This window comes from Pan troglodytes, chromosome 4, assembly GCF_028858775.2.
Source record: "Pan troglodytes isolate AG18354 chromosome 4, NHGRI_mPanTro3-v2.0_pri, whole genome shotgun sequence".
Classification (NCBI taxonomy): Eukaryota; Metazoa; Chordata; class Mammalia; order Primates; family Hominidae; genus Pan; species Pan troglodytes.
The window spans coordinates 47,490,523-47,516,864 of NC_072402.2; the positions used below are offsets into that span (position 1 = coordinate 47,490,523).

At 39.6% G+C, this 26,342-nt stretch overlaps 1 protein-coding gene across 36 annotated transcripts in view; it reads right to left on the bottom strand.

Annotated features, from left to right (window-relative positions):
• The window catches only part of MAST4 (microtubule associated serine/threonine kinase family member 4), a 575,831-nt gene that overhangs the window by 12,306 nt on the left and 537,183 nt on the right, over positions 1-26,342 (bottom strand). For 26 of the 36 annotated variants that reach the window (XM_016953225.4, XM_054684303.2, XM_016953224.4 and 23 more), the window contains 11 exons: positions 25,302-25,440; positions 23,607-23,739; positions 22,565-22,730; positions 20,594-20,695; positions 15,024-15,146; positions 14,728-14,840; positions 12,479-12,606; positions 11,896-12,131; positions 7,688-7,888; positions 4,410-4,639; positions 3,696-3,818 (listed from right to left, as the gene is read on the bottom strand). In XM_016953225.4, coding sequence (XP_016808714.3) covers positions 3,696-3,818; positions 4,410-4,639; positions 7,688-7,888; positions 11,896-12,131; positions 12,479-12,606; positions 14,728-14,840; positions 15,024-15,146; positions 20,594-20,695; positions 22,565-22,730; positions 23,607-23,739; positions 25,302-25,440 — 1,694 coding nt within the window. Of the gene's footprint in view, positions 1-3,695; positions 3,819-4,409; positions 4,640-4,670; positions 6,880-7,687; positions 7,889-11,895; positions 12,132-12,478; positions 12,607-14,727; positions 14,841-15,023; positions 15,147-20,593; positions 20,696-22,564; positions 22,731-23,606; positions 23,740-25,301; positions 25,441-26,342 lie in introns of those variants that run through there. The other 10 variants (XM_054684309.2, XM_063811160.1, XM_054684305.2 and 7 more) reach the window with 3 other exon arrangements.

Consider the following 26,342-nt stretch of genomic DNA (forward strand, 5'->3'; position numbering starts at 1 on the left):
AAGGGGAAATACAGACACAAAGGATGCAGAGTACAATAATTAGGTTGGAAGCATTAATGGTTACAAAAATGGTAAATGATTGGAAAAATGATAGGTGAGATTTGTGAAGCCTGCCACCTGGTGGATCCATCCAGCTACAGCGAGTGCTACCTGAACTGCTCAAGGTGGCTTACTAGGTCGATTTACCCACAATTAACTTCTCTTGATTAATGACTGACCTTGTATAGAAGAATTTCTGTAGCACTTGTTTAAAAAAGTAACAAAAATGCAGCTGGCAGACTGTTAAATGTTCAATTAATTCACTTTTACTTTAAACTATTTTCATGACTGGTGCACAGTGTGAAGAAAATTATTTCAAGTTGCCGGAATTGAATACAATAGCAGAAGTCAGGCTGTCCAATTTCTTCTCTGGGTCTGGCTCTAAGTTAACTTATCGGTTTGGCCCTAGGTAACTCACCGAACGACTGCTTTTGCATTTCCTTCTCTGGAAAGCACAGATGGGAGATGGGCCGACTGCATCCCTGCGGCCTCAACCCCTTCACTACCCAATCTTGGCCATCTTGCACACTGTATCCTCACATTAACCCAGGCTTCAGCCTGCTGGTTCACTTGTATACCTCATAAACCTTGAGATCTCCTGTCCTCATGTTTACACACCTCATCATTTGGCCTAGACTATCCCGCACCCCTGACTATATACTGAATTGCCACTCATCCATCAAAGCCTTGCACAGATAACCCTCAATTCTTTGATGCCATTCCTGTCCACCCTGGAGAAAAGTCATCCCTCTTTTGGAACTTCTGCCGTGTTTATAGTCTGTTACTTAAGTTGAACACTTTGATTTTAGCCTGGTATGGCCACTGTTTCCCCCTGTGAACGGTAGACTTTAAGTTACTGGCAGCTGGAGAGTATGTACAGCACACATGTAGAGCAGTGTGCTGTGGTAGTGGAAAAAGTGCAGGCTCCGGAGCTACACCGCCTGGGTGCAAATCATCTTATACTCCTTCCCAGCAGATAAGCTTAGATTGCTTTGTTATCTTCTGCTTTTGTTTTTTTCATCTGTGAAATGGGAACATTTATATTTATAGCACCCACCTCAGAAGGTAACTGTTTGGATTACATGCGTTTATTCCCGTAAAACCACTGACAAGAGTGTGGCAGGCATCAAGAGCGCTTGCCCCATTAACTATTATCCTTACGTGTCTTTTTTTTTTTTTTTTTTTCTTGAGACGGAATCTCACTCTGTCGCCCAGGCTGGAGTGCAGTGGCGCTATCTTGGCTCACTGCAACCTCCGCCTCCCGGGTTCAAGAAATTCTCTGTCTCAGCCTCCTGAGTAGCTGGGATTACAGGCGCCCACCACCATGCCCAGCTAATTTTTGTACTTTTAGTAGAGATGGGGTTTCGCCATCTTGGCCAGGCTGGTCTTGAACTCCTGACCTCGTGATTGCCCCACCTCGGCCTCCCAAAGTGCTGGGATTATGGGTATGAGCCACTGTGCCTGGCCCTTATGTGTCATTTTTGTTTGGCCCTTGCAGTATTTTGCACAAGGCTCTGTGCACATCAGCGGCTTGACAGATATGGGAGGATGGTAATCAAGCTATTTGATGCCCCCCATTTTAGTACACTGAAGCTCCCCAGTGTCCATGAAAAGGAAATTTCTGAAGCAGAGGCTGGTAAAGTTTTACGGCTTCTCCTATGCATTGGGGATTTAAACTAATGCTATACTTAAAAAGCAACTTGGTTGAAAAGAAAGTTTCTTAGATCACAGAAGTTAAGCCTGGCTAATTGGAACAGGTAATGGGACTGGACCAAGTATCGTCTCCACCTGTAATGCTAGTGGGTGAAGAATGACCTCGGTCTACTTAAAAAGTTGTTTTTAGAAAGACTGATGCTGTCTAAAAGCTTTCCTCATGGCAGGAAAGCTTTGAGGTGAAGCTGAAGGAGGACACTGTCAGGGATTCATATAGCCAGTGGGGAGCTGAACTGGACAACCATCACATTTTATAATTCCATGGATCGAGGATGCTGAGTGACTTTGGACAAGTTTGCCTATGCATGGAAGATAGTGCTCCCATAGCAGGTTCACTTTGAAGTTGTGAAGGTAAACAAGACCAAATATGTGAATCTATGAAACATGGAAAATGCTTACTATATTCATAATCCAAAAGACAAACACTATACAGGTAGTCATGCAGTTCTAAACATACACCTACACCCCTGTCAGGACTTCTCCACCTTTCTCTAAGACTGCCATGACATTCTGTAAAGTCCTTTGCAAGTATAAAACACTGTGTAAACAGCATTCGAGAGTACCATAATACAGCCAACTTCCCTGCTGTTAAACCAATGAAGGCACACAGGAGCCCAGCACTGACACTAGTCACTTAATACTCTGATTTCAAGAGTCACTGGTTAAATTTGGAAGGAAGCTGCATGATTACACAGTTCACTGGGAAGATAATTAAATCCCTTGTATCCTCTTGGTTTCATGACATTGCTTACTCCTCTTGAGGGCTTCCTTTATGAACACAGGCAGGATGTTCTTTGGATTTGTGACAGAGTACACCATGGCTTCAAAGGGTGCCAATGGCTCTCCACTCCACTGTTTAAGCAGTTTCAGTGACACACATTGACTGCATCCAGAAATGAAGGCTTTGGGTTGTGCAAGGTGCTCCGTAGCCGGATGAGGGCAAGACAATAGAAATGGGATCATCTGAGTCTGCTAAGAGACCTTGCCAGAGTCCTCTAGGGGAAATACACATTCAAATTTCATAGAAGCAGGAAGAGAAGTTTTAAAATACAGAATTCTATTAAAATACTTTACAAAATAAATCACGAAAGTGATCAATTATGTCTCAGCAAAATAAGCAAATGTATACTTCTCAATATATATATTTCAGTGTATTATTTCTTATTCTGATGTTGTGAACAGACATATGATACTATCTAGAGATATGCTGTCGCAGGAGCTGTTCTGCATAAAATACAACGCTGCTATAAAGAATGAAGAAGACAAATCAAATAACTTATCTGAGAGCTTTCTGAGAGGATCAGTGTGTGTCCTTTCTCTCTCTCCATTTACAGTCATGCTTCCTGTGACCTTCTTACTCCATAGGCTATATTCAGCTTACATTTTAAGTAGAAATTGATCCCTGTTTAAGTTAATTTGTATGGTGGGGAGGAAGGCCTAATAATTGCTAGAACTTCTTCTTTCAGTACCACTTATTTTTTATAATTTATAGTACATGTGTATATATTTACAATTTTATCTTTCAAAGGAACTCTAATTCTCAGACTAAACCCTCAGATCAAACCTCACAGTTTAATACAATTTTGTCTTCTAGTATACTAGAATGAAACCTGTTAGAAGTTCCTGAAGGAAGTCACCTTTAGGATAGGTGACTCTCCAAATAGATGTCACTGTGTAAGGTATATAAACAAAGAGAATTCTTACTACTTACAATTTAGAATGAGAAGCAAAATTAAATTAGGGAATGAGTATGCAGATATAAGGACATTATTTCATGACATAAAACCAGAGAATTCATAATATCTTTGTCTTTAAACTTGAGACTAACGAATACTTTCTCAGTAATCAGACATGGGTGTGACACAGGGAAATCAATCTCCTGGTACTAGCCCCTTTGGGCTGCCTGTCTCATCAGCATGGCCCTGACATAAAACATACAATACCTTCAGTAGGAGTTCTATAACTTCTGTGTGGACAAGTCCATGCACTGGTTCTCCATTGATGTGAGTGATAAGATCTCCAGCCTTCAGTCCTGCCTGGCATGCCGGACTTCCTTCTTCTACATTCTAAAGTCCAAGAGGAGAGGATATTTGTAGGCAAACAAATGACTACTCTAACACCTACTGTGTCTTCTGGGAGAATAATGAGTTAATTAGCAAATGTCCTAAGCCTCTAATAGAAAATCTAACAGGTATGTTTACTATTCCTATTCTATCATTATTCTAAAATAGGAAACTTTCTATGGTACTTAGAAATTTTCAGGTGATTCAGACTGAAAGTACCAGAGCCACAAAGAAAAAAAAATGAATGACCAAAACATTTCAGGTGATTTGAGAAGGTCATTTTTAAAAAGAAGGCTAGGAAAAAATGATAAAATAAAAGAAGGATGGAAATAGGATTGCCTTTGACTATGTCTACCAGCTTGGTATGTAAGAAAGAACAATTGAATATGAAAACTGGACAGAATTATGAGATATTCGTTTTTGCTAAATTCAATTCCACCATATACATACAGGGATGGAGCTCTAAAAGGAAAAAGAAACAGGTCGCAAATGCAAGCTTAAAAGTAAATATATTTGCTATTTATCAGCCAACCTATCCATTCTCCAGCTTGGCTGGAAATGAAAAATCCCAAGTGCGAGACATGCAGGTCTTACCCAGACGATATGGTGCACTGTATAGATGTCACTGTCTCCCACATACACCCGGATGGCTCGGATGGTAAAGCCGTAGTTCTTCCCCGAACTGTGGATCACAATCGGCTGATGTGGACTGGCAGAAGCTGCTGAGGAATCTCGGCTGGGAGAGGAATCTCGTGAAGAAGAAGGGTCCGAGGACAGGGAATGGGGAGACATTGGACTTCCCAGAGGGGAAACAGCAAACATATCTGTAACAAAGAAGCCAGTCATCAAAGCCCATGTGGCTCACACAAGCATCCATGCAGGCAACCCTCACCCCATGAGCCTTGCCAGGACTGGGGGCATAGTCACAACATAAATCCATTTGTTTCCAATAGCAAAATGAAGATGAAATAATACAAAAATGTTTCTATCAGTAACTAGCATGAATTCCAAAACTGTCAAACTTCAAGAGTGTTGCTATTTTAACTAATTTTTCAGTTAGGAAAGAGAAAGAAATTTCAATACTCTCATGTTATAATTTTTTAGTTTCTATGCTTATTAAAAGACACCACAAGGATTAGCCTCTGGCTGTGACATTTTTACTTAATGTTTTATTTTAAGTAAAGAAATAAATCATAGATGCATATATTTCAAGTATGTCTTCATGTGGAGAAGACTGTATGTATTATATTAACAGATACTGGATTCCAAATTCTTCACTAAACAATTTTAACATGGTCCTTTTCAACACACATGGCCAGGAAAGCAATTTATCAATTTACCAGCTGATTTCTACAATGCTATTAAATGAATACTGATTAAAGAATTTTAACTGGCTGGGTGTAGTGGCTCACACCTGTAATCCCAGCACTTTTGAGAGGCCAAGGTAGGCTGGTCGCTTGAGCCCAGGAGTTCAAGACAAGCCAGGTAATATGGCTAAACCCTGTCTCTACAAATAATACAAAAAATTAGCCAGGAAAGGTGGCATGTGCCTGTAGTCCCAGCTACGTGGGAGACTGAGGTGAGAGGATCACCTAAGCCTGGGAGGTCGAGGCTGCAGTGAGCCGTGACTGTGCCATAGCACTCCAGCCTAGGCGACAGAGCAAGACCCTATCTCAAAAAAAAAAAAAAAAAAAGAAAAAAAGAAGAAAAAAAAAAGGAAAGAAATTTTAATCAGGAAAACAATGAAGTGGGGACTTCTCTATAAATGAATAACATTACTGTGGTGACAACTGATTCTTTACATATATTACTTGCAATTCTAATAAGGTTTCTGAGAGGATAATGCAGGTGAGATAGAGAAACCTGAAGAGAATCTCATTGCATATTCCAAAACACCAAATCTACTGCTTTCTTTGTTTTAGAAGCAAACTGCTATGCTCTGAATGTCTGTGTCCCCCTAAAATTCCTATGTTGAAAACTAACCCCCAAGGTAATGGTTTTAAGAGGTGGGGCCTCTGGGAGGTGATTAGGTCATGAGGGCTCTGCCCCTCATAAATGAATTAGTGCCCTTATACAAGAGGCTGCAGAGAGCTTGTTCTTCCCTTCTGCCATGTGAGGAAATAGAGAAGGTGCTGTCCATGAGGAACAAGCCCTTGTCAGATGCTGAAACTGTCACCACCTTGATCTTGGACTTCCCAGGCTCCAGAACTGTGATCAACAAATTCTGTTATTTATACCTTACCCAGTCTAAAGTATTTTGTTATAGCAGCAGAAATGAATGCTTTTTAGTTCATATCCTTGTTTCATCTACGTGAATCTAAACAGATCTTAACTGGTCATGTGAAACTGTCTGTGTGTGTGTGCACTTGAGAAAAGGCAGAATAATCTACAAAACATGCTGCAGTTTAAACATGAGCTCGGTTGGAGCCAGGCTACAAAGTTCCCAGTGCTACTGAAGGCTCACCAGGGTGTGGTGAGTTCCATTGTGGCTACCGTAAGCTGAAAGTATCCATACTACCCACTATTTCAATTCTTATGCTTGTTCAAAGAAGAGCAAAGCCAACTGTATCATGACCCATGCTCCTTCCCTCTCTGACTTCATGTAGCATCTTGGCTGTCTTCTGCTGGCTCTCTTCTGTCTAATCAAAGGACAGGTGAAGAGATGCATGCTGGCAGGCAGGGAACTTCAAGACATGCAGGTGGGAGGAGGACACTGTGGACACACATAGATCCCAAACTGCTGAAAGGCCAGGCCCCCACTTCTTTACCTTCTGATGGTCTCCCTTATCTCCCCAAATCAAATAATTTCCTTATTCTACCAAAGTACGGGCTTCCTAACTAGCTTTCAAAACTGCACTGGCCCATATCCAACTTACCTTCCCATCTGTGCAGCTGCACCAGGACCATCATCTTCAGCTTATGAAGAGTCACACAGACTAGGGATACAGGTGTTTGTTTTATGGTGCTAAACAGGACACCTCCCAGAAACTGAATCCGCTAGATTGAGCACTACTCCCAAATGAGCATTTGTTTATGTCAAATTGCTTTCTGCACAAATATGAAACTTTAAAAACATAAACAATGCCTTTTATACATGATCTGTTTTCTTCCAAAAACAAGCCATCTGCAATATAATTCGAGTCCCATTCTACTCTCTTGCTGTCATTTGAGTGATATCACAACCATCAGGGTGTATATTTCATTTCTGCCAGTGGGATTACTACAGAGTTAGTGATCAGTAGTGGCAAAACCAGTTTGTGGGAAAATACTACAATTCAACAAAACCTTAATTAAGCCCAGTTTTCCAAAACAGGGCAGAAGATGATTTGCTACCAGTAGGAGGAAGCATAGCTCAACTGACAGGGTTGGGAAAACCTAGAATTTCAATGCTGTCTGTGACTCTATCTCCAGAAATGAAAAGCTTAACTATTTTCCTCATTAATTAGATGAGAAAAACTATATACTTAGCTTTCCAACACAAATGTTGTAAACAGCTCTATAAAGTGTATAAATTATACATACTCTATAGAGAAAAAAATTATTCAAGGAAGGAAAATTTATCATTTAACTTGGAGGGAGAAAAGAAAACGAAAGGAAACAAAACAGAAACAAGCTTTCATGGGAAGGAAGCCTCTCTTGTACCCCTGATGCAGAAAGTGAGATGAAATAGGCCAAAATGCTCCTTGGCGGCCCTACAAATCCTGCAGGAAGAATTCAGAGTCTGCAGGCAGAAGCTCTCAGGAGCTGTCCTGGGACATGACCCGTTATTACTTCAAGCAATCTTGCATCTCATTCAGCATTCCAAATTGGGAGAGGAGGGATGGGACCACATGCACAAATCACACAATTTCATGCAAGTAGTATCTCTCTACCTCCTGGGATCATGAGGGAAAGAGCACTGGCAGAGAGGGACTTTGTGACTTTCCCCGAGATTTTCTTTTTTTCTGTGCTTTCTAATCGCTGCCGAGCCATGTGAGAAGCGGGTTCACTGGATGGCTTTGAGGAATTATCTGTACTGTCCACACACTCGCTTCGTCCATTTATCTGATCCAAGTGCTCTGAAAAACTGCCAACTGTACAAAGAAGAAGGGATAAACACATTCAGGAAAATCCAGGAGAGGAGAGGTGGGAAGAGGGGAAGAGAGAGACAGCAGGAAGAGTAAATGCCGGAGAACATACTCCTATGTGGCCAGTAAGTCCAGACGGTGTCAGGCGAACATTAACAACATGTGATTGCTTTGAGAAAGGTGACGTGGAGGAGGAAGAGATGGAAGAGGCATCTATTCAGGCTTCATTCTACCTGTACACAAGTCTGCTAATTCTCAATCCATGACTCCATGTAACCAGAGGAATTAGTTTCTTTCAACAATCTATATTTTTGAAACCTTGCAGAGATAATTCTGGTGCCCCTACCCCCCCATACCATGAAAGGCTGTGCCATGAATCAAATATTACCTCCCAAACACCATGGCCGCCCACTTCATACTGTGATTACCTTATGATACTGATGATTATCATTATCAATGCTGTTAATCATAATTTTGACCCGTGGACATTTTTTCATCACTCCCTGTAGACTTACGTCTGTGCTGTTAGAACACACCTCATACTAGGCTGAGGCAAGTAACTGATAGAAAAGCGCCTAAAGTGTCTCTTCTCACTTCTCAGGCCATATGCCTCCTTTCATTCTAAGCTCCCTGTACATTTCAAAGGACAAGCAAGACAAAGGATATTACTCCCTCCATTACTCAAGTTCACTTCATCCTCCTGGCTTTGAATCCAGCGTATCATATGCTGATCCTCCCTCATGCTATTTCCTCTCCCCTCTGAACCACACCTTCTTTACTTTTAATTTTGTTAATCTTTAATATAAACTGGAGTTATTTTTAACTTAAAAAAAATTAGGGCTTCCCTCAACAATGGAGCGTAAGAGAGGATAAATATGGAGGGGGGTGCAGAAATGGAACATCACTGACGCTGGTCTGGTGAATGCAGAGGCCGAGAGTAAAGAAAGCTCTGCAGCAGGGTGACATGTTGAGTCCCCCAGAAGGGAGCTGAACAGCTATTCCTTTTGATTTGTCCTACTTTTTCTTTCCCAGGTTATTGGTTTTCTATCGTGTTTTTCTTTAAAAACATCATTGATAGCACATTTTTGTCCATCCAGGAGAGAAAATGCTGATCTCATTTTACTTCTACATGCTACACTATAAGCCCCATGTGCTTAAAAATCATCAACTGTCTCATCACCTTTAGAGATACAATCCATGCAGAGTATTAACACCACTATAAATGATCCTTTGAAAGAGCGGCCAGCACATTTCGAAGTGCTGACCATATGACACTGTTTGCCTGGGAAAGAGTTAGACTTAGACTCAACTAGCATTTCTCTTACACTGCTGTCTATATACCACTCAGCGGTATGGTTGTAGTTTGGCCCAAGCTCATGGACAAAGTTCAGATCTTACAGCTGTGGTCTAGGCTAAGGGTAGCTGGGAACTTGGACAGCAGCTTTAGTCATAGCACACTTTGTGGTCATCTACTGTGCATATGTACAGGAAAAGATTCATGGACTTCCACATAACACCCATCTGACCAACAAAGGGAGATAACCTTAAGGCAAATATCAATCTTTTTACTCCTATATGCTAAACTCATTCTCATTTAACAAAATATTCCATTCTCTTACAGAAATCAGCTACTGAAGGTCTTGATAAAAACTGCTTCACAAGTAATAAATCTCATCTCACAAAACTTAAGCTTCCCATTGAGTAAGGTACACACTTCCTTCTTTGTAATTTGGTTTGGATGGGATCACTGACAAGTATAAAATGAAAAGCTGAATCTCTTTACAATGAGTAATTTTTGGATACGTTTGACCCCTACACCTAAGACTTCAAGACGTTTATTTTTCATGGCTTCAAACACAATGTAGTCATGATAAAAGAGAAACATGTATAAAGTTGTACTTCCCTAAATGCCAGAGTGTGGATATACAACCTTGTGTCACCTCTCCCTCTTGCCTCTGCCATCTCATTTTGCAGCACTGCATATAAGCGTGAGCTTCTTTTCTGCCAATGGTAGATAATGTCACTTTAACGTTCTCTAAATGTCAAGGGTTCCTTCTTTTTGGTGGTGGAGCAATATAAAAATCAACAAATTTAATTTTACTACAGTCACGGTTTTCAGACTCCCTAATTACCCTTGGCTATAAGCAAATCAGCTCATCTCTCTATTCTGCACAGCCCCCAAGGCCTTTGATTATTTTTAGTGTGCGTATGGGGGAGACAGAGAGAGAGAGAAAGATGGTGTGAATCTATTAATCAAAATGCATGGCAGGACCTAGGTGAATTTTTTTTTTAATTATGAAAGTAATCAATCAAATGCTTAGACACGATTCCCCTCCCTTCCCCTCCTACCTTTCCGGTAGTGAGCAGGCTGAGGAGACTAAGAGATAGTAAACAGTTCACTATATTAAGAAAAAATTTTAAATGGAGGTGAATATACTCTATTCAGAGTAAGGCAACTAAGAACCAGATAAAGGCCTTTGTAACCAGGAATAGAAAATACCAAGATATCTACATATGATCTGAGCATCAGCATGAACTAGAGATGGTCAGGAATCTTAGTCTAATAGGTTGCCTTTACACTACTTCCTCATTGCTGTTCTCTTGGCTTTATGGTTAGGATAAGTGGAATTACGCAACATGAAAACAGAACTGAAGTGAAGACAGACAAGAAAATCCAACATTATTTTCCCCCACAATAAACTATAAGGATATGTGAAGCTTCACAGACCCAAATTTCTTAGTGAGGTTGAAATAAATCCAGCCCATAAAATTTTTCTTGAAATGATTTAAAAAAAGCTTACACTATGAATATTCAGTTAGTTTAAAAAATGTTTATGAAAAATCTTGGAATCATTCATGGTTATCAATACAGCATATTGAATGTAGCTTAATGAAAACATTCATTATAGCAACTCTAAGCCATATACATCTCTTATTTTTTGAAAAAGCATAAATGCACATACTCTATAGAAGAATATGCTGTGCATAAAATTTTTATAAATCAAATGATATTTTAAATGAACTTAAGAGGCTTGTTTTGGTGCAATTAATTGCAAGTTTGATTATCTACTGAGGATACCTCCATTACTAATGACCAGCAAGTATCCATGATATATTAAGCTCCTTAAAAAACTGTGAAGACACTGTTCCTCTTGTCAGGAAGGTTACATCACACAAAGGTAACTTTTAAAAAGTGCTTTCAAAGGCCCAAGCCCCCTTGGCTGCCTCCCAAAAATGCAAAGATGTCTCAGGAGTTTCTTACTCCAATTACCCAGAGTTTCTTACTCCAATTACCCAGAGATGGGGAAGGTAACTTTTGTCTTCAGTGGAGTTATTTCATATGCACGTAAACTATCAATTTAAATCATGTTGGTATTTCTGACTCCCCTTTCCCCTCCTTAGTCCTAGATGGACCAGAACAGCATTAAGCGTCTTGTTGCACTCAGTCTGCACTGAGTCTAGTGTGTAGAGAGAAACTATTTGGTACAACATAACCCTTTAACAAAAGCCAACTCCATCAAAGAAACAACCATCCATTTCAATGCTAGAGAGAAACCTGGCTTTATACTGTGCCTTACGGGTGATTCAAGACATCTTCAAGGGTAATTCTGACAAGCTGACTACTTGATACTGGCTCTTACACTGAACTTTTGAGTTAGATGCAACTGCATAAGACATACCTTTGCATCAACAACTGAGAACACGCTCCCTTAGCACGTTCTGACTTCCCTCAAAAGATCCCCTGCAACCTGGCTGAGAAAGTGAAGTTTGGCCCCAAGGTCAAACGGAAGCAATAACAGTTTGCTGCATGGCCGAGCACTGAGTAGGGGTCTGAGACATCTGATCTTAGCTCTCAGAAGATCGTGTCCCAAGCCTAAGGACTGAGGCCATGGAGAAAGTCTAGCAGCATAAAACACCCATCTTTACTGCTGGCGAGGCCCGCCCTGGGACTGAACACTAGGAGACACTTAGTGTGGTGAGGAGGACAGCAGGCACTATGGCCCAGGGCTTACCTGACAGGGTGGAGCTGCTGATGGTGCTGGCTGGGGTGGTGACCTCAGGCTCCTCCTGGGCACACTCTTCAGGAGGAAGGACTGGCTTTCCTGGCTCCTCATGGGGGTCTCCAGGGCAGGAGGCAGCTTCATCTTGCTCTCCCTCTGTTGAAATAGCCAGTTTGGGAAGTAGGCCAGAACTGAGTTTATGTCTGTTGCTTTCAGTATCTGAAGAGTTGGATGTTGACAGCTGTTGCCTTAATTAAAAGCAAAAACAAAGTCATATATACATACTAGAAAACTGTGTTAAAGGTGAATTTTGGAAGAAACCAGGTGAAAATCGGACTTGGATAAGCCTAACCAAGAGATGTCTAGTGCAATGGTTCTTAATGTGTGGTACCCAGAGCAGCAACATCTGCATAATCTGGATACTTGTCAGAAATGCACATTTTCAGGCCCTACCCTAGATCTACTGGATGAGAAACTCTGGAAGTGGGAGATCTGTGTTTTAACAAGCCCCCCAGGGATTCTGATGCTCACTAAAGTTTAAGAAACTCTGCTCTAGTAGCTACTGCTTATCTTACTTAAGAGGCATTTCACATACATTTCAGAATATTCCGAACTCCAGCTCAGTGTTTCTGTGGATGGCAAGGTGGTGCTTTTGGTTTTGTCCCCAGAGTCTTCCTTCTCTTCTGCTGAATTCTGAGTGATTCGATCTATACTGCTGAAAACCTGGAAGGCAAATAATCGGTGCTTATTAATATCTACTAAAAAGAGTTTGTCAGAAAAACACTCCAAGTCTTGGGAGAAAAACCTGAGAGGATAACTAAATTCTGAACTAATATTGTGTATTCAGAAAGTACTTTCCAGTGTTGTTAACCAGAATCCAGAGAGGAAGGGTCAGAGTGAGTGAGTGTGTGTGTGTGTGTGTGTACATATATACGAATAGGGAGCTATGAATTCATCATCTTCTCATCATATCTTGTTGCGGACTTTGTATCTGCAAACAAAATCCACAGATGCAGTGGAGTTTTTAGGCCTTGGGATCAATGCACATCTTGATTACTTTTTAACCATGAAGTCAACTGGAAAAAGAAAATAACAGAGAAACAGATTTAATGGCCACCAGTCAGGGGTGGGAAGAAGAAAAATGAATTGGAATTGAGTGCAAACAGAAGAATAAATTATCTGTTTCAAGACTGGGTGGTGGTGTGGCAAGGATGCAGTACATATTTCGTTATAAGAGCCAGAGGTATTTGTTTCGCTTACAAATCACATCTATAGACAGGCAGTTTCCTATGTTGGTGCTGGGGTTCCTGAAGGGGATCGGAGCTCAGGTAAGCCCAAGGTCTCAGCTATCTGTGAATCTCTGTTGTCTCATAAGAGAGAAGGTAAAATGGGGGTCTAAGAGCCTAGGGCAGGAAGCGCTCCCTACTGCCCTGCTCAGACACTTGCTGCTCTCATGGGAATGGTCCTCAGGCCTCCTATAATCTACTAGGAATAGCAGGAAAGTGGCTAAAGAAAAGGAGATGGTGGGAAAATGAAATACCCACCAAGGCAAAGAAGGAAGCAGTGTTTAGGGGTTGGCATTGTTGTCTTTGATGGCCCAGAGAACAGTCCTGGTCTGAGTCCACACTTAGCAAAGCTTCTGTCCTGGCTCTAGGACAGACTGGCTGCCACCTTCTCCAGGGAAATCCTTACCTCGATGCCATTCCCATACACAGGAGGGTAGTGCTGGCCAATTTGCAGGTGCATCTAGGTAATCATTTAGAAAAAGCTACAGAGCACTTTAAAATCACTAAATGTTATAGAAAAGCTAAACAATAATGGTGCAAAATGCCATGGCAACAGAAAATATGTAGCTACTGAAAATAGCAAAAGGGAGGTAGGGTGCCCTTAGGTTGATTTCCGTTTTTCCTAGGGCCTTGTTCTGTCTCAGTACTATCAGTTTTCTTTGTTTTGATTAATTGTTTTTTTACTTTTACTGTACTGGTAAAAAGGCATCTTTCTCAAGCATCAATTATCTAAATGATTCTAGCTTGGCTTCCTACTGCCTTTTCAATATGGCTTATAATTTCTGTTTATTGGTTACAAGACTTTTTTTTTTTGGCTTTTTTTTTTCCTTTTTGTGGAGAACGGGGTCTCACTATATTGCCCGGGCTGGTCTTGAACTGCTGGGCTTAAGCTATCTTCTTGCCTCTGCCTCTCTAAGTGCTGGGATTAGAGGCGTGAGCCACTATGCCTGGCAGTTATGAGACTTTACAATCCTACAGTCAACTGTCCCCAGGTATCTTTGCTTATGTCAAGGACTGAGCCTTCTCCTTTTGTTGTACTCTGTGTAATCCCTCGGAGATGACTCTGTACACAATGAAGCTCGCGCTCTTCATCCTGAGTTGAAAGCAATGAGTGATACCTCTGCAGCCTGGCATTGAGCCAGGTGAGAGACGTTCAAGGCAAGGTCATCATATAAGTAGCAGTCACACACTCCAAAAACAAGACTGTGGGTGCAAGGCTATGCCTCTAAGAAAACAATATCTTAATTTGTGGAGAGAGAAATATATTGGTGCCGGGGTTCCTGAAGGGGATCAGAGCTCAGGTAAGCCCAAGGTCTCAGCTATCTGAATCTCTGTTGTCTCACAGGAAAGAGAGAAGGTAAAATGGTGGTCTAAAAGCCTAGGGGATAGGGACAGACTATAAGTTGAGGAGGTCACTTTTCTTCAACAAAAGGAAGTTTAAGCATAGGAGACCTCAAACCCTGGAAAACGGTAAGTGTCCAGCTTTTCGGGGATACTATCTGGCCAGCGGGAGATCCTCCCAGAGAGACTGTGTATGTTTATGCCACATTTCACTTACTTTTGAAAACCTGTGTGAACATGAAGAAAACTGCCTTATTTCCACATTAAAGTCTTCATCATTTGTGTCATCTTCTTCCTCCGTTTCCATATGATGATACTTCTCAGACCGAGCTGCAGTGAAATGTTTGGGAACAGGTCCAATTACTCAGATTTTCAACATTTAGATATTTTAATTATGATTTTCTGTATCGACATTATGTTTAAGAACTCAGAGATATGAAAAGGTTCAAAAGCAAAGATAATTATTTATCGAGTAAAGGCCAAACAATGTTTTATGTCAGATAAAGCACATACTATCAAAATAACTTGTGTCATCCTCAGATTCCAGTTGGGGAATAAATTCTGCCTTCTGTCTCAGCAAACTGTTCCAGTCTAAAGAACGGAAGAATCGATGCTGTTTGACTTCATATGCACCACCTGGAAGGGGGCAGGTAGAGACAGAGAGGAAAGTGTTAAACTATCCCCACTAAGCAAAGGCAAACATCAGTTTTTAACAACAATTTTGAGAACATATCAGCAAAGAAATACAGACATGAAAATCATACTTTTTCATTCTACAACCAAAGCCCCACAAGTTTTTCCGATAATTTATCAGTAGGAGATTTGATGTTGCTAACAGCAGTTGCTATGGCACTGTTTTTCTTTGTCAGTTTTTTTCCATGACTTCCTCCATTTTTCAAAGGTTAATGATGTGGCCACTTAAAATCACATTATGCTGAACCTGGAGATGTAGATAAATATTGGCCCACAGCAGACTCACTCATTAAAAACCCAGAGAAATTCTAACAAGGTGCAAAATGTGTTCACAGCAACATTTCCTCTGGAGGTAAAGTGAATATTGATAAATTTTTCCTAAATATTATTTATAGGGGTTACCATTCAATTTTATTGGATTGCTCATTAACATAGATAAGAATTAGATTCTGTGGATTACAGATTTGTAAGTAGGAAACTGACAAATCTGTTTTATAGACTTCTAATGTCTCCAAAATATCCATTACCATTTCCAAGTTTTAGGCTTCTTTTTCCAAGTCAGCATGAAAGCATAATTCAGTGAAATGTTTTCAATTCAGTCCATAATTTTAAAGAGTGATTTTAAAGGACCGGTCATCAAAAATATGAACACCATACCCCATATAAAGAGAAAAAGGTACATGTTGTAATATCATAGCGTAAGAATCAGATCCCCGCCCTGCCACCAGCACACATATTGTTGAAGAGAGAGATAACAAAGAATCAATCCTGAAAAAACTCTAAGAAGAGAGATTTCTGAGAAGCTACTACAGGGACTAATCAGCCTCCCTGCCAAAAGATCTCTGCTAGGTGCAAGTAAATGCCTCTTTCTTGTGGTTGTCACCCAGGCCTCTCATCCTGTCCTCTGTGGAGTCCAAAAAGAATAGGATGAGAAATGCCAAGCTGAATGCAAAATGGGCTGTGAATCTTGGTTGGGGGTTGCTGTCTGTGGATCAAAGATTGGACTCTGTCCTCATTGGACCCCTCTAGCACAAGACATAGTGTCAGCCCTAGCTCTAAACCCAGCCAGGGCAAATTGGTGTTCTGAAAATGATGGAATGGAGTGAAAACAGCAAAGTGAGGAAACTACCCAAAAAGGGGTGAAATGGATTCTTCTTTATAAAACACTTAATTAGAATCTTTACCCCATATTCTATCCAGGTGGTTTCCACATTTCTAGCAAAATACTGAAGTCTGACTGTAAGCATGAGCAGCTACGACTGAGGGTCAACTTGTGACAAGTATTGCACTAGATGCTACAGGACAGGTGTCTTGTTTCCTTTAATTAAATCATCAAATATAACCACATGAAGTGGGCATTACAACACCTTTCGTGGATGTGGAAATGAAGCATAAGCAATAAAGCACCGTGGACCATGATCCCCCAGAGGGTAAAGATTCAAGGCTGAACCTAGGCCTGCCTAAAAACACCCAAGCCCAACCTCAGTGCCACATATAAGGCAGAGGCATGCTTTAATTTGTTCCTACTCCACCACCTTTCTTGCATCGCTTTGCAAGCAGATTCAGAACTGCCAATACTGGGGACCTGAGCCTAAGAACCAACTCATGTGGCTGTTCTACAGCACCTCTGGAGAGCCTCATTCCAGCCCACCATGCATCCTTGCTCTCACCTATCCCTTATCAATGTCCGTATGCACAACTGCCCATCTTATTTTCTTCTAGTGCTCTTTTACTTGGAGAAACAGAATACGAAAGCTAAGAGGGCTTAACTGTTTCCTTATCCAACATGGAGGTCGTCAGCACGGTGCGGGTGTTGGGTAGGGAAAGCCCTAGTTAGTGGCCCACAACACACATCTCTGGACTCCTAGTGCAGTGATGGTTCCACTAGACTACAATGACTATCACTTCAGCTGCTGCTCATGGGACCACATCAATGGCCCAGCCCTCACATTTTGGGTTGCTTGATTTTATCAGAAAAGCAGTTTCTCTAGGGCCAAGAGCTCAACCAGACTGCAGCCAGTGTCAGGGGTTTTACCCCCTGCCTGCTATCCTCTGGGACCCAAGCTGCTGAGAGCCTTCATTTCATCTCTGTAGACAATGACAAATGGGTCCTCCTCAAGGACTTACAGCCCATGGTTGATTTAGCTCACATTTCTCACCCTTTGGTCTTTGTGCCTCACTTACGAGAAGCTGGTATCAGTTGGTCCAGTTTCTCAGGCACTTATGGAGAGATAAGGAAGAAAAGAAAGGGACAAATTGGGGGAAAATGACCTCTGGACTAAACTTTTGGTAAAATACGGGTGATAGCATTGTGAGCTAAAAACAAATCACTCATGCAAATGATAGTTCTCATTGTAAGAATTCATTATGAAGGTAAAAGAAACATTATACCTTGAGCTCCTGTTAGATACTTAGTAAATGAACTAGATACCTTCATGAACATTTTTGCATTTACTCCTCACAATAATCCTGTGAAGTATATAAAATGCCCATTTCCATAGACTAGGAAACTGAGACTCAGGACAATGAAGAAACTATTTAAGACATGGGTAGCAGTGACATCTGAGCAGCTCTGAAGTCCAGGGAGTCAGGCTGCCACTCAATATTCTACAAGTTCAAAAGTGTAGTTCCAGTAGGACAAGCTCCCAAATTGCAAGTTATGCTTTGACACTAACACTTTCCCTTTTCTCTCCTTTCATGGAAGTTTCTTAAACATCCATTATGTTCTTCACACCCTTTTTCTCAGCCTCTCTAATCTCTTGGGCAAATGTGCATTCGCACATTTTCACGGTGCATTATTTTGCCCACTAAATATGCATTAAATACAAAACGCTGTCATCGGAAGCAGCACGGCAGGCCTGTGGGATTCCAAGCCTCAGTCTCTGGGCCCTACTGGGACCTGTCATGTTGGACTGGCCTGTTTGGCAAGCACTTGACAATTCTAAGAGCTTGGGTAGGGTCTTTTAAATGTCTCTTCTGGATTTCTGTTAGGGGATTTGTTCTTCAAACTGTCAAACCCTAAAAAGACTGAAAGTAGCAATCAACAAGAAAATGTGCAGAGAAGTAACTTGCAGCCTATGATTTATAAACACAGAGATGCTGATCATTATCACATCCTTGTCTAGTTAAATCAAGCCCAACCAAGAATCCAAGTTTTCCTGGAGGAGTAAATACAGGGCAGAATACAGGCTGAACATCCTTAGTCTGAACATTTAAAATCCGAAATCCTCCAAAATCTGAAATTTTTTGAGCACCGATATGACACCACAAGTGGAAAATTCCACACCTGACCTCAGGTAACAGGGATTAAAACATATATGATGGGGCCAGGCACAATGGCTCATGTCTGTAATCCCAGCACTTTGGGAGGCCGAGGTGGGTGGATCACTTGAGGCCAGGAGTTCAAGACCAGCCTGGCCAACATGGCAAAATCCCATCTCTACTAAAAATACAAAAAGTAGCCAGGTGTGGTGGCATGCTCTTGTGGCCCCAGCTACTCGGGAGGCTGAGGCATGAGAATCGCTTGAACCTGGGAGGCGGAGGTTGCAATGGACCAAGATCGCACCACTGCACTCCAGCCTGGGTGACAGAGTGAGATGCCATCTCTAAACAAACAAACCACCCCACCCACCCACCAACCAAAAACCAAACAAAAAACACATATTATGGGCTTATTGAAGGACTAGGGCAGTACGCATTCATAACAGAATAAAAAATCATGTCAGTTTATGAACTTAGAAAATAATTCTGAGATAAAACTGTTGTTAATGAGGCAGATGACTCTGGAGGAAATGTTTTAAAAAGCCATCCAGCAGAATGCCTCCTCTTCCCTAGAATGATTTGTTTTTATCCTCATAATAATCCTATGAGGTAGCACTTCGGAAAGCTCCTTTTCACAAATGAGGAGATGAGCAATGCAAAAAGAAGTAACCTGTCCAGGGTCATACAGCCGAGATTTAAACTCAGCCTAGCTGACTGTGGAGTTTATGCTCTCAACCTCAATTTATATTGGCTTTTCAGGTTAAAAGTCCACTCAACCACTGAAAAAGGTAAAAAAGGCACAAGGTGCTCTAGTGAGAGGCTCAACTAAAAGAAGTTTTCTAGTCAAGCCCTAATATTAAGCCTTCTTGGATTCTCTAATGCAGGGTCTGGAAAGCTTTTGTGTAAAGGGCAAAACAGTAAACATTTCAGTCTTTGCAGGGCATGCGGTCTGTCATGACTACCTAACTCTGCCCTTGTAGCATGAAAGCAGCCATACAATACCTAAATGAGTGGACACGGAGGTGTTTCAGTAACGCTTTATTTACCATACCAGGCTGTGGGACAAATCTGGCCATAGCTTGCTGACCCTTGCTGTAATGCATTATCATAAACTCTAGTAGCACAGTATTCATCTATACTTAGGTAAGAACAGGTCCTCCAACAGGAGAATCGGTGGGTGAATGTGGAGAATACTATACAATAAATATTTGGAACTGTTTCAAATTTTTGTCTTGGAAAAAAATGGGGGAGAAAATGATTTCTTCAGTATTTTCTGTTATTTCTATTAAAATGGGGGTAGAATGAAACAGCCCAGAGTAAACAACCCATCAAGCCAGCACTTTTCACTGATGAAAATTATGGCTGCTGGCTAGACTATATGCATTTATATTTAATATTTAGTCTCATCTACACAAATTCACATACTCGGGCAGACTGGGACTCTATACTGGGATTGCTAAGTCTGTCTATTCAGAATACAGAGAAGAAAAGGGAATAAAATGCTGGCAGAACAGTCAGAAAAAATAATCAGCAAGAAACAAATCTACTATCTCGTTAATCCTGAAAGACAGTGGTTTTTAATTCTCTTTCTTGGGTCATGGTGCTGATCACTGTGACAGGACAGCATGGTTCAACCCCAGACACTCATTTCTAGTAATTAGTCCAAGTACTGATAACCCATTTCAAAGCTTGTGTATAGTAACGTGCTGGGTCAAATCCGTATGGGGATGTATATTTAAAGACAAAAACAAAAAGAGTTCCAAATATCGAATCCTCTGTTTCAAGTTATTTAAGATGCATGCTTTTTGGGACAGAAGAGTTACATGTGCCTTTGAGGTTTTCTTCCAGAGAAGCTTTATTTATTGAAACAAATTAAGCATAATTTCTGCTTTGCCAAACACAAAAACAACAAAAAACAAAGACAAACAACCAACCCTCTTAGCGTACACACTGTTTTGAATCAGAAAACAAAATCCAAAATATTATTGCTATAATGTGTTGCAGTCATGTTCTACATCAACTAACAGATGTTGCCTATGCAAAAGCAAAACAACAACAAAAGCTTCAGAGTGCTCCATGTAGACATTATTTCTTGCATATTAGCAAAATTAAAACACATGGGCTCTAACCTGTTCCCAGCCTCTCCAGGGGATTCTGCCTGAGAAGTAAGGTAATCAGATCCTGGGCATCAGGTGGGGGTGCCTCATCCTTCTCAGGCCAGTTGATCTCATCTAGAAGGAAGAAAAGTTGTTTATAACCATATTGTTCACAAGAGGGTCCAGGTCCCAGCAACATGGACATCACCTGGGAATTTGTCAGAAAGGCAGAATTTCAGGCCCACTCCAGACCTACTAAATCAGAGTCTGCCTTTCAACAAGATCTTCAGTCGATTCCTAAACACAGTCATGTTTGAGAAGCATTATTTTACAAGACATAAGTAGCACAGATTTTTTACAAGGTAGAAAGAGAATATTTCAATAAGCAGATCTTTAATTTGCTTTTTAAATGTATTTTTCTTTCAAAGAATTGGCTTCCAAAAAGTTGCCTCTCTAGTTATTAAAAGACTTAAAATAATAGAAACTCTAAACACTTCCATTTCAGGTGGCTAATATATCCATCCAGGGATTATCTCAGGTTAAGATTTTTCTCTCTTAATTTCCTCAACTGAGAATTTGGCCACAGCCATAGAGTTCTTCAGCTCTAAGAAGCAAGAAGTAATTTTGTAAAAATAACTATTTCTAGAAACAAACAAACAAACAAACAAAAAGGTCAAAGTGCTAAGACTGAAGAAGAAAAAAAAACCCAAAGTAATCATAGTAATGGAAGTATTTAAAATCTGTCATAAATATTAAGAATACATTCTCATTCTGAAGGAGTTTCCCTGAAGATAGGTGTGCGTGCTTGTGTGTACGGAAATGCAATAAAAACATGAGTTATTTCTGTGTGTGCCTGCCTCTAGCTTCTCTGCTGCAGTTTAAATCTGATTTGGAAAATAAAACATGAATATGCATCTGAGCCGTAAGGCATCAAGAACAAAGCCAGCATTTGCTGCTTGTGTTAATTAAACAGTTGATTCCCTTTGCCATTCAGGCCTTAGTATATCAGAAAACAGCCTAGTTATAAATCCATAAACAGCTCAGATATTGTATAAAGGGGTCATACACTGCAGGCAACTCACAAATCTGCTTTGTTAAGGTTTACAAATATGCCAGGCTTGCAAAATCAAAGATAGAAAAGAATGCTGTGATAAAGGGGCCCCTCATATGCAAAATGAATTTTTCCCCTGCTTCCACTGCTGGACCTTGTAAACACAGTCCAAATAGACCGTACATGGCTGATAAAGATGTCAGTGATGCCTGACAAACTTTCAAGATGAGAGGCCTTTCTGATGTATGTTCCAGGGAAATTTATAAAATCGGCAGGTAGGGTAGTGATACACCCTATTTAATTATCATTTAGTTTTGCCACAGGCCACATACAATAGTTAGGGTCAGCTTGCAGGTTAAGATCTAAAAGTTATTGAATTTTAAATGAAAGATGAACAGCTGTTACAGAAATAACATTACGCCATAACAACTACCAATGAAATCATTAACAATCTGTGCATTCAACTTGCTTCTTTCCCATTCTCATTATTTATTATTTGGTAGACATTTGTTTTAGGGTTTATTACATTTTTGTTAATTTCTTCATTATGCCATTAGCCATTTTCCCTATTTATGTAAATGTTACCCACATTAACCTTTTCTTCCCTGGTGTAACTTTCCTATCATGGAAAGGAAGACTGGACAGCAATTAAATTGCCTGTAAATCCCACACCAATTTCCTTTGCAGAAAAAGCACACTATAAAAAATGGTTTTGTTGCTAGTACCTTTCCAAATTCTATGTTAACAACATTTCTTCAGATCAATTTTCAACAAAAATTGCTCTCTTGAGATTAAGAATGTCAGTTATATGCTTTGATGAGTGAGTTCTTTTGTTGGCTCAACTGTTTGATAAAGGTTAACATTTTAGTAGTAAAAACTGTGACACTCAACAGATTTACATTAAATAGCTGCTTCCCAACAGTGACCTAAAGATAACTCCTGATGATATTTACCACTGATGACTTGTCCAAATAGCTCTTCTGGAGTATCCCCAAAGAATGGCACGCATCCAACCAGAAATTCATAGAGGATAATCCCCATGGCCCACCAGTCCACCGGCTTTCCATAACCCTGCCTCAGAATCACTTCTGGTGCAATGTATTCAGGTGTGCCACAGACCTAAAAGATAATTGCAATATTAGAATAATTGGAATATTAGACATGAATTAAAATGAGCAAGATGGCTAGTCACCAATTATTTTGCCCAGAATACACCTGCTCAACCACATGGAACCACATGGACAAAGAACTTAAGAGCACCAGTTATAAAAAGATATTTAAAATACCAAGGAAAAGAATTATTACCAAAGATGGGAAGTTTACATTTCTGCTCTAATGTTAAATTATATGTAATGTTTACTTTCAAATTGAGAATCTGACCCTGTTTGGTAGTTTTACCTATTATACAATATTAAAACCACTTATAATCCTTAAATTTAAAATAATAATGCATTTTTAAGTTTGTCATTGTCAGAGAGAGTTTTAGTATCTATATGACCAAAATATATTCACACACAGGTCATTTCATAAAAGCAATGACAGTTGAGATGTGTTTACCTTAAGCAACTTTACAATGAACAGATTGTGGGGACATGGTAATGAGGCATGCTTAAAGGGAAATGGGCCGTGGCTTGGATTTAGCACCCGTGATGGTACAATGCATCATGAGTTTCACAAGTACTCTACTGAGACTCCTGAATTCCTTACAAAAACAGTATTCCATTTGTCTCTCTCACACTCTCACTTGTGTGCAATTAGATCATTCTTCTTGCTAATAGACCATAATGTTGGGGGAGGAATGTAGAGGGAGCAGACAATTCAAAGAGGCCCAGGGAGAAAAATGGGAGCAATTTGCACTTTATTAAATGTAAGGTTTATACAGACATCTAAACCACCAGCACTAATGTGAAGATGGCCCACACAAGTTGATTCTGAACTTCACTGGCAATACCATACTTCGTATTTCTCAATAAACTAAATGGCACCCAAGCTTACCTGTTTATCCAGGAACTCTCGAGCATCCTTCTCAATATGACCCTCGTAAAGGTTGGTAGTCATGCTCATTAGTCCCACCTTAGATAATCCAAAATCTGTCAGCTTTATGTGCCCCATGGAGGTAACCAACAAGCTATGAGGCAGAAGGACATGTAACACAATAATCACTTTATAAGCTGGTTATCTATTTTCATTTCCTCCCTTCCCCCCTCAGTTTCTAAGACTATTTAATATATGGGCATCAAGCTTATTACAAAACCCAGCCTGGAAAGAGATGGAGTCACATAAAGATGTCAAATACTTCCATCTAGCAGCTGAGTGTAATTCACAAGGAAGGGCTAGACACAAGGTGTAGCTAATCTTTGTTGGAGCAGCCACATACAGTATCATTTATAACACTTTGAAACTCTTAGAAAAATTCAAGTATGAAACTCTGATCCCTTTCCATTTTCACAATAAGAAAATAAAAAAAAAAAAAGGGCATACACCAGGAACTAAGCAACCCATTTGTGATTCAAATGAGGCATAAAATAAAGAAAAACAGAAAAATATTGTATTGTTTCAGATTTCAACTTCCATCTCTAATTTAAATTTCTACTCATTAAGCACAAAACCTGTATTTCTTACCCATGCAAAGAATCTGCAATTAAATATATTTAAAACTTTTCATTTTAAGTGGGAAAATAAAAACTTTAAATAGTATATACGGTATTATAGTAATTTAAAAATTAAAAGAATAGAGGTATTTTTTAAAAAGCTACTGGATGGAAATATCCCAAAATTTTAATAGTTGTCTTTGGTAATACTGCAGATGAATTTTTTTCTCTCTTTTTTCCCCTGAATTTTTCAAATTTTGTAGAATGAGCATGAGTCAATTTTATCATAAACTTTTCAGCATACTTAAAGTCTTTATATATTAATATGTAATGTTTTTAGAGGCTTCTCAAATTAGTGGAGAAAGCATGAAATATTTAATAAATGATGTCAAGATGAATAGCTAGTCATCTGGGGAAAAAAGTCTATCTGTATCTCAAATCAGACACCAAAATCAATTCCACATAAATTAAAAATTACTAAAAAATTAAACTGTGAGTAACATAGAATGTAACATCAAGCACTTCATCTTGGAGTAGGAAAAGGTAATCTAAGTATGACACCAAATAAAGAAACTACCCAGAAAACAACTAGCAGCATTCTATGAAGCTATTGTCACATTTACACCATTTGAAAAAACTTAAAAAAATTAACTCTGGCTTTATCATTATCTTTTTCTCTTGTTGCTGATAAGTTATTAATATAAGCATCATTGGGGGTGGGGAACTAGGGAAGGGATAACATTAGGATAAATACCTAATGTAGATGACGGATTGATGGGTGCAGCATACACCACCATGGCATGTGTATACCTATGTAACAAACCTGCACGTTCTGCACATGTATCCCAGAACTTAAAGTATAATAAAATATATATATATATATGCATTGTATCCTTTTTTCCATGAGTTTCCTGAACTTCCAATAAGCATATCTTTTAAAGATTTACATACAAATTACCATATATACTGTTAAAACAACTCATTTTGGACATTATGGAATAATTTAAAAATGTACATTGATTAAAAGAAAACATCTTTATAAACATACGAGAACTCTGTATTGGGCAAAAGAAGACATATATTTCATTTGTGTACATACTTGTCTGGTTTCAAATCCCTGTGTACAATTCCATAATTATGTAAATATTCCAAGGCCAAGACCGTCTCAGCAAAGTACATTCTGGCCATATCAACAGGGAGAGGACCCATGTTTTTCATTAAAGTAGCACAGTCTCCCCCTGTAACACAGGAAAAAGAGTTAGTAGCTATAGGATGAAGGCTTAATGTAGAAAATCAGTTTAGACTGCAGAATTTCAAGGTGAAATCATCTCTACCTATAGACACAGCATATCATAGTCACAACTGGAGTCTATGTGTTAACCTATCATGTTTCTAACTAAGACACAGTATGGAGAAAATACAGATTTTTATTTAAGAAGTAGTATTCATAAGAGAGGAGGTTTGGCTCTGAAGTGAAACTGTACTTTAAAGAACTGCTAGCATAATTTTAGGATCATGGTAACAATTTAAAATACACCAGCATAAAACATGGATTCTAGAATCAGGCTACCTGAGTCCAAATCCTAGCTCTGCCTCTTACCAGCTGAGACATCCTAGGCAAACTACTCTTGGTTCCTTCACCTGTAATACGAGGATGGTAATAATACCATCTTTGTTAGAATTCTTACGAGAATTAAATGAGATAATCTATATAAAGAACTTAGGATACTGCCCAACACATATCACATATTAAATGTGTGATAAATGTTAGTAATTGTTTTTGTTAAGATAACCACAACAAAGGTTAAAAAAGCAAAATATTGGTGTGGTAGAAAGGACACTGGGTGAAAATAAGGCAAGCTACGTTTTTGTCTTTTATCTACCACTCTATCTAGTAAGTCTTCCTTTCTTGGACTTTATTTCGCTCATCTATGAAATGGAAAGGTTAAACTAAAAGGATATCTAATGTTTCTTTGAGTTTTATAGTTTTGGGATTCTGTTCAATGACAACAGCTTAAATTAGATGCTTTGAAATTGTTACTGATCTATTCATCTTATTAACTTTATGTCAACAAGTCATGGTCACTTGAACTCAGAAATTTAATATAAAATTGATGGAAATAAGATTACTTGGAGCATT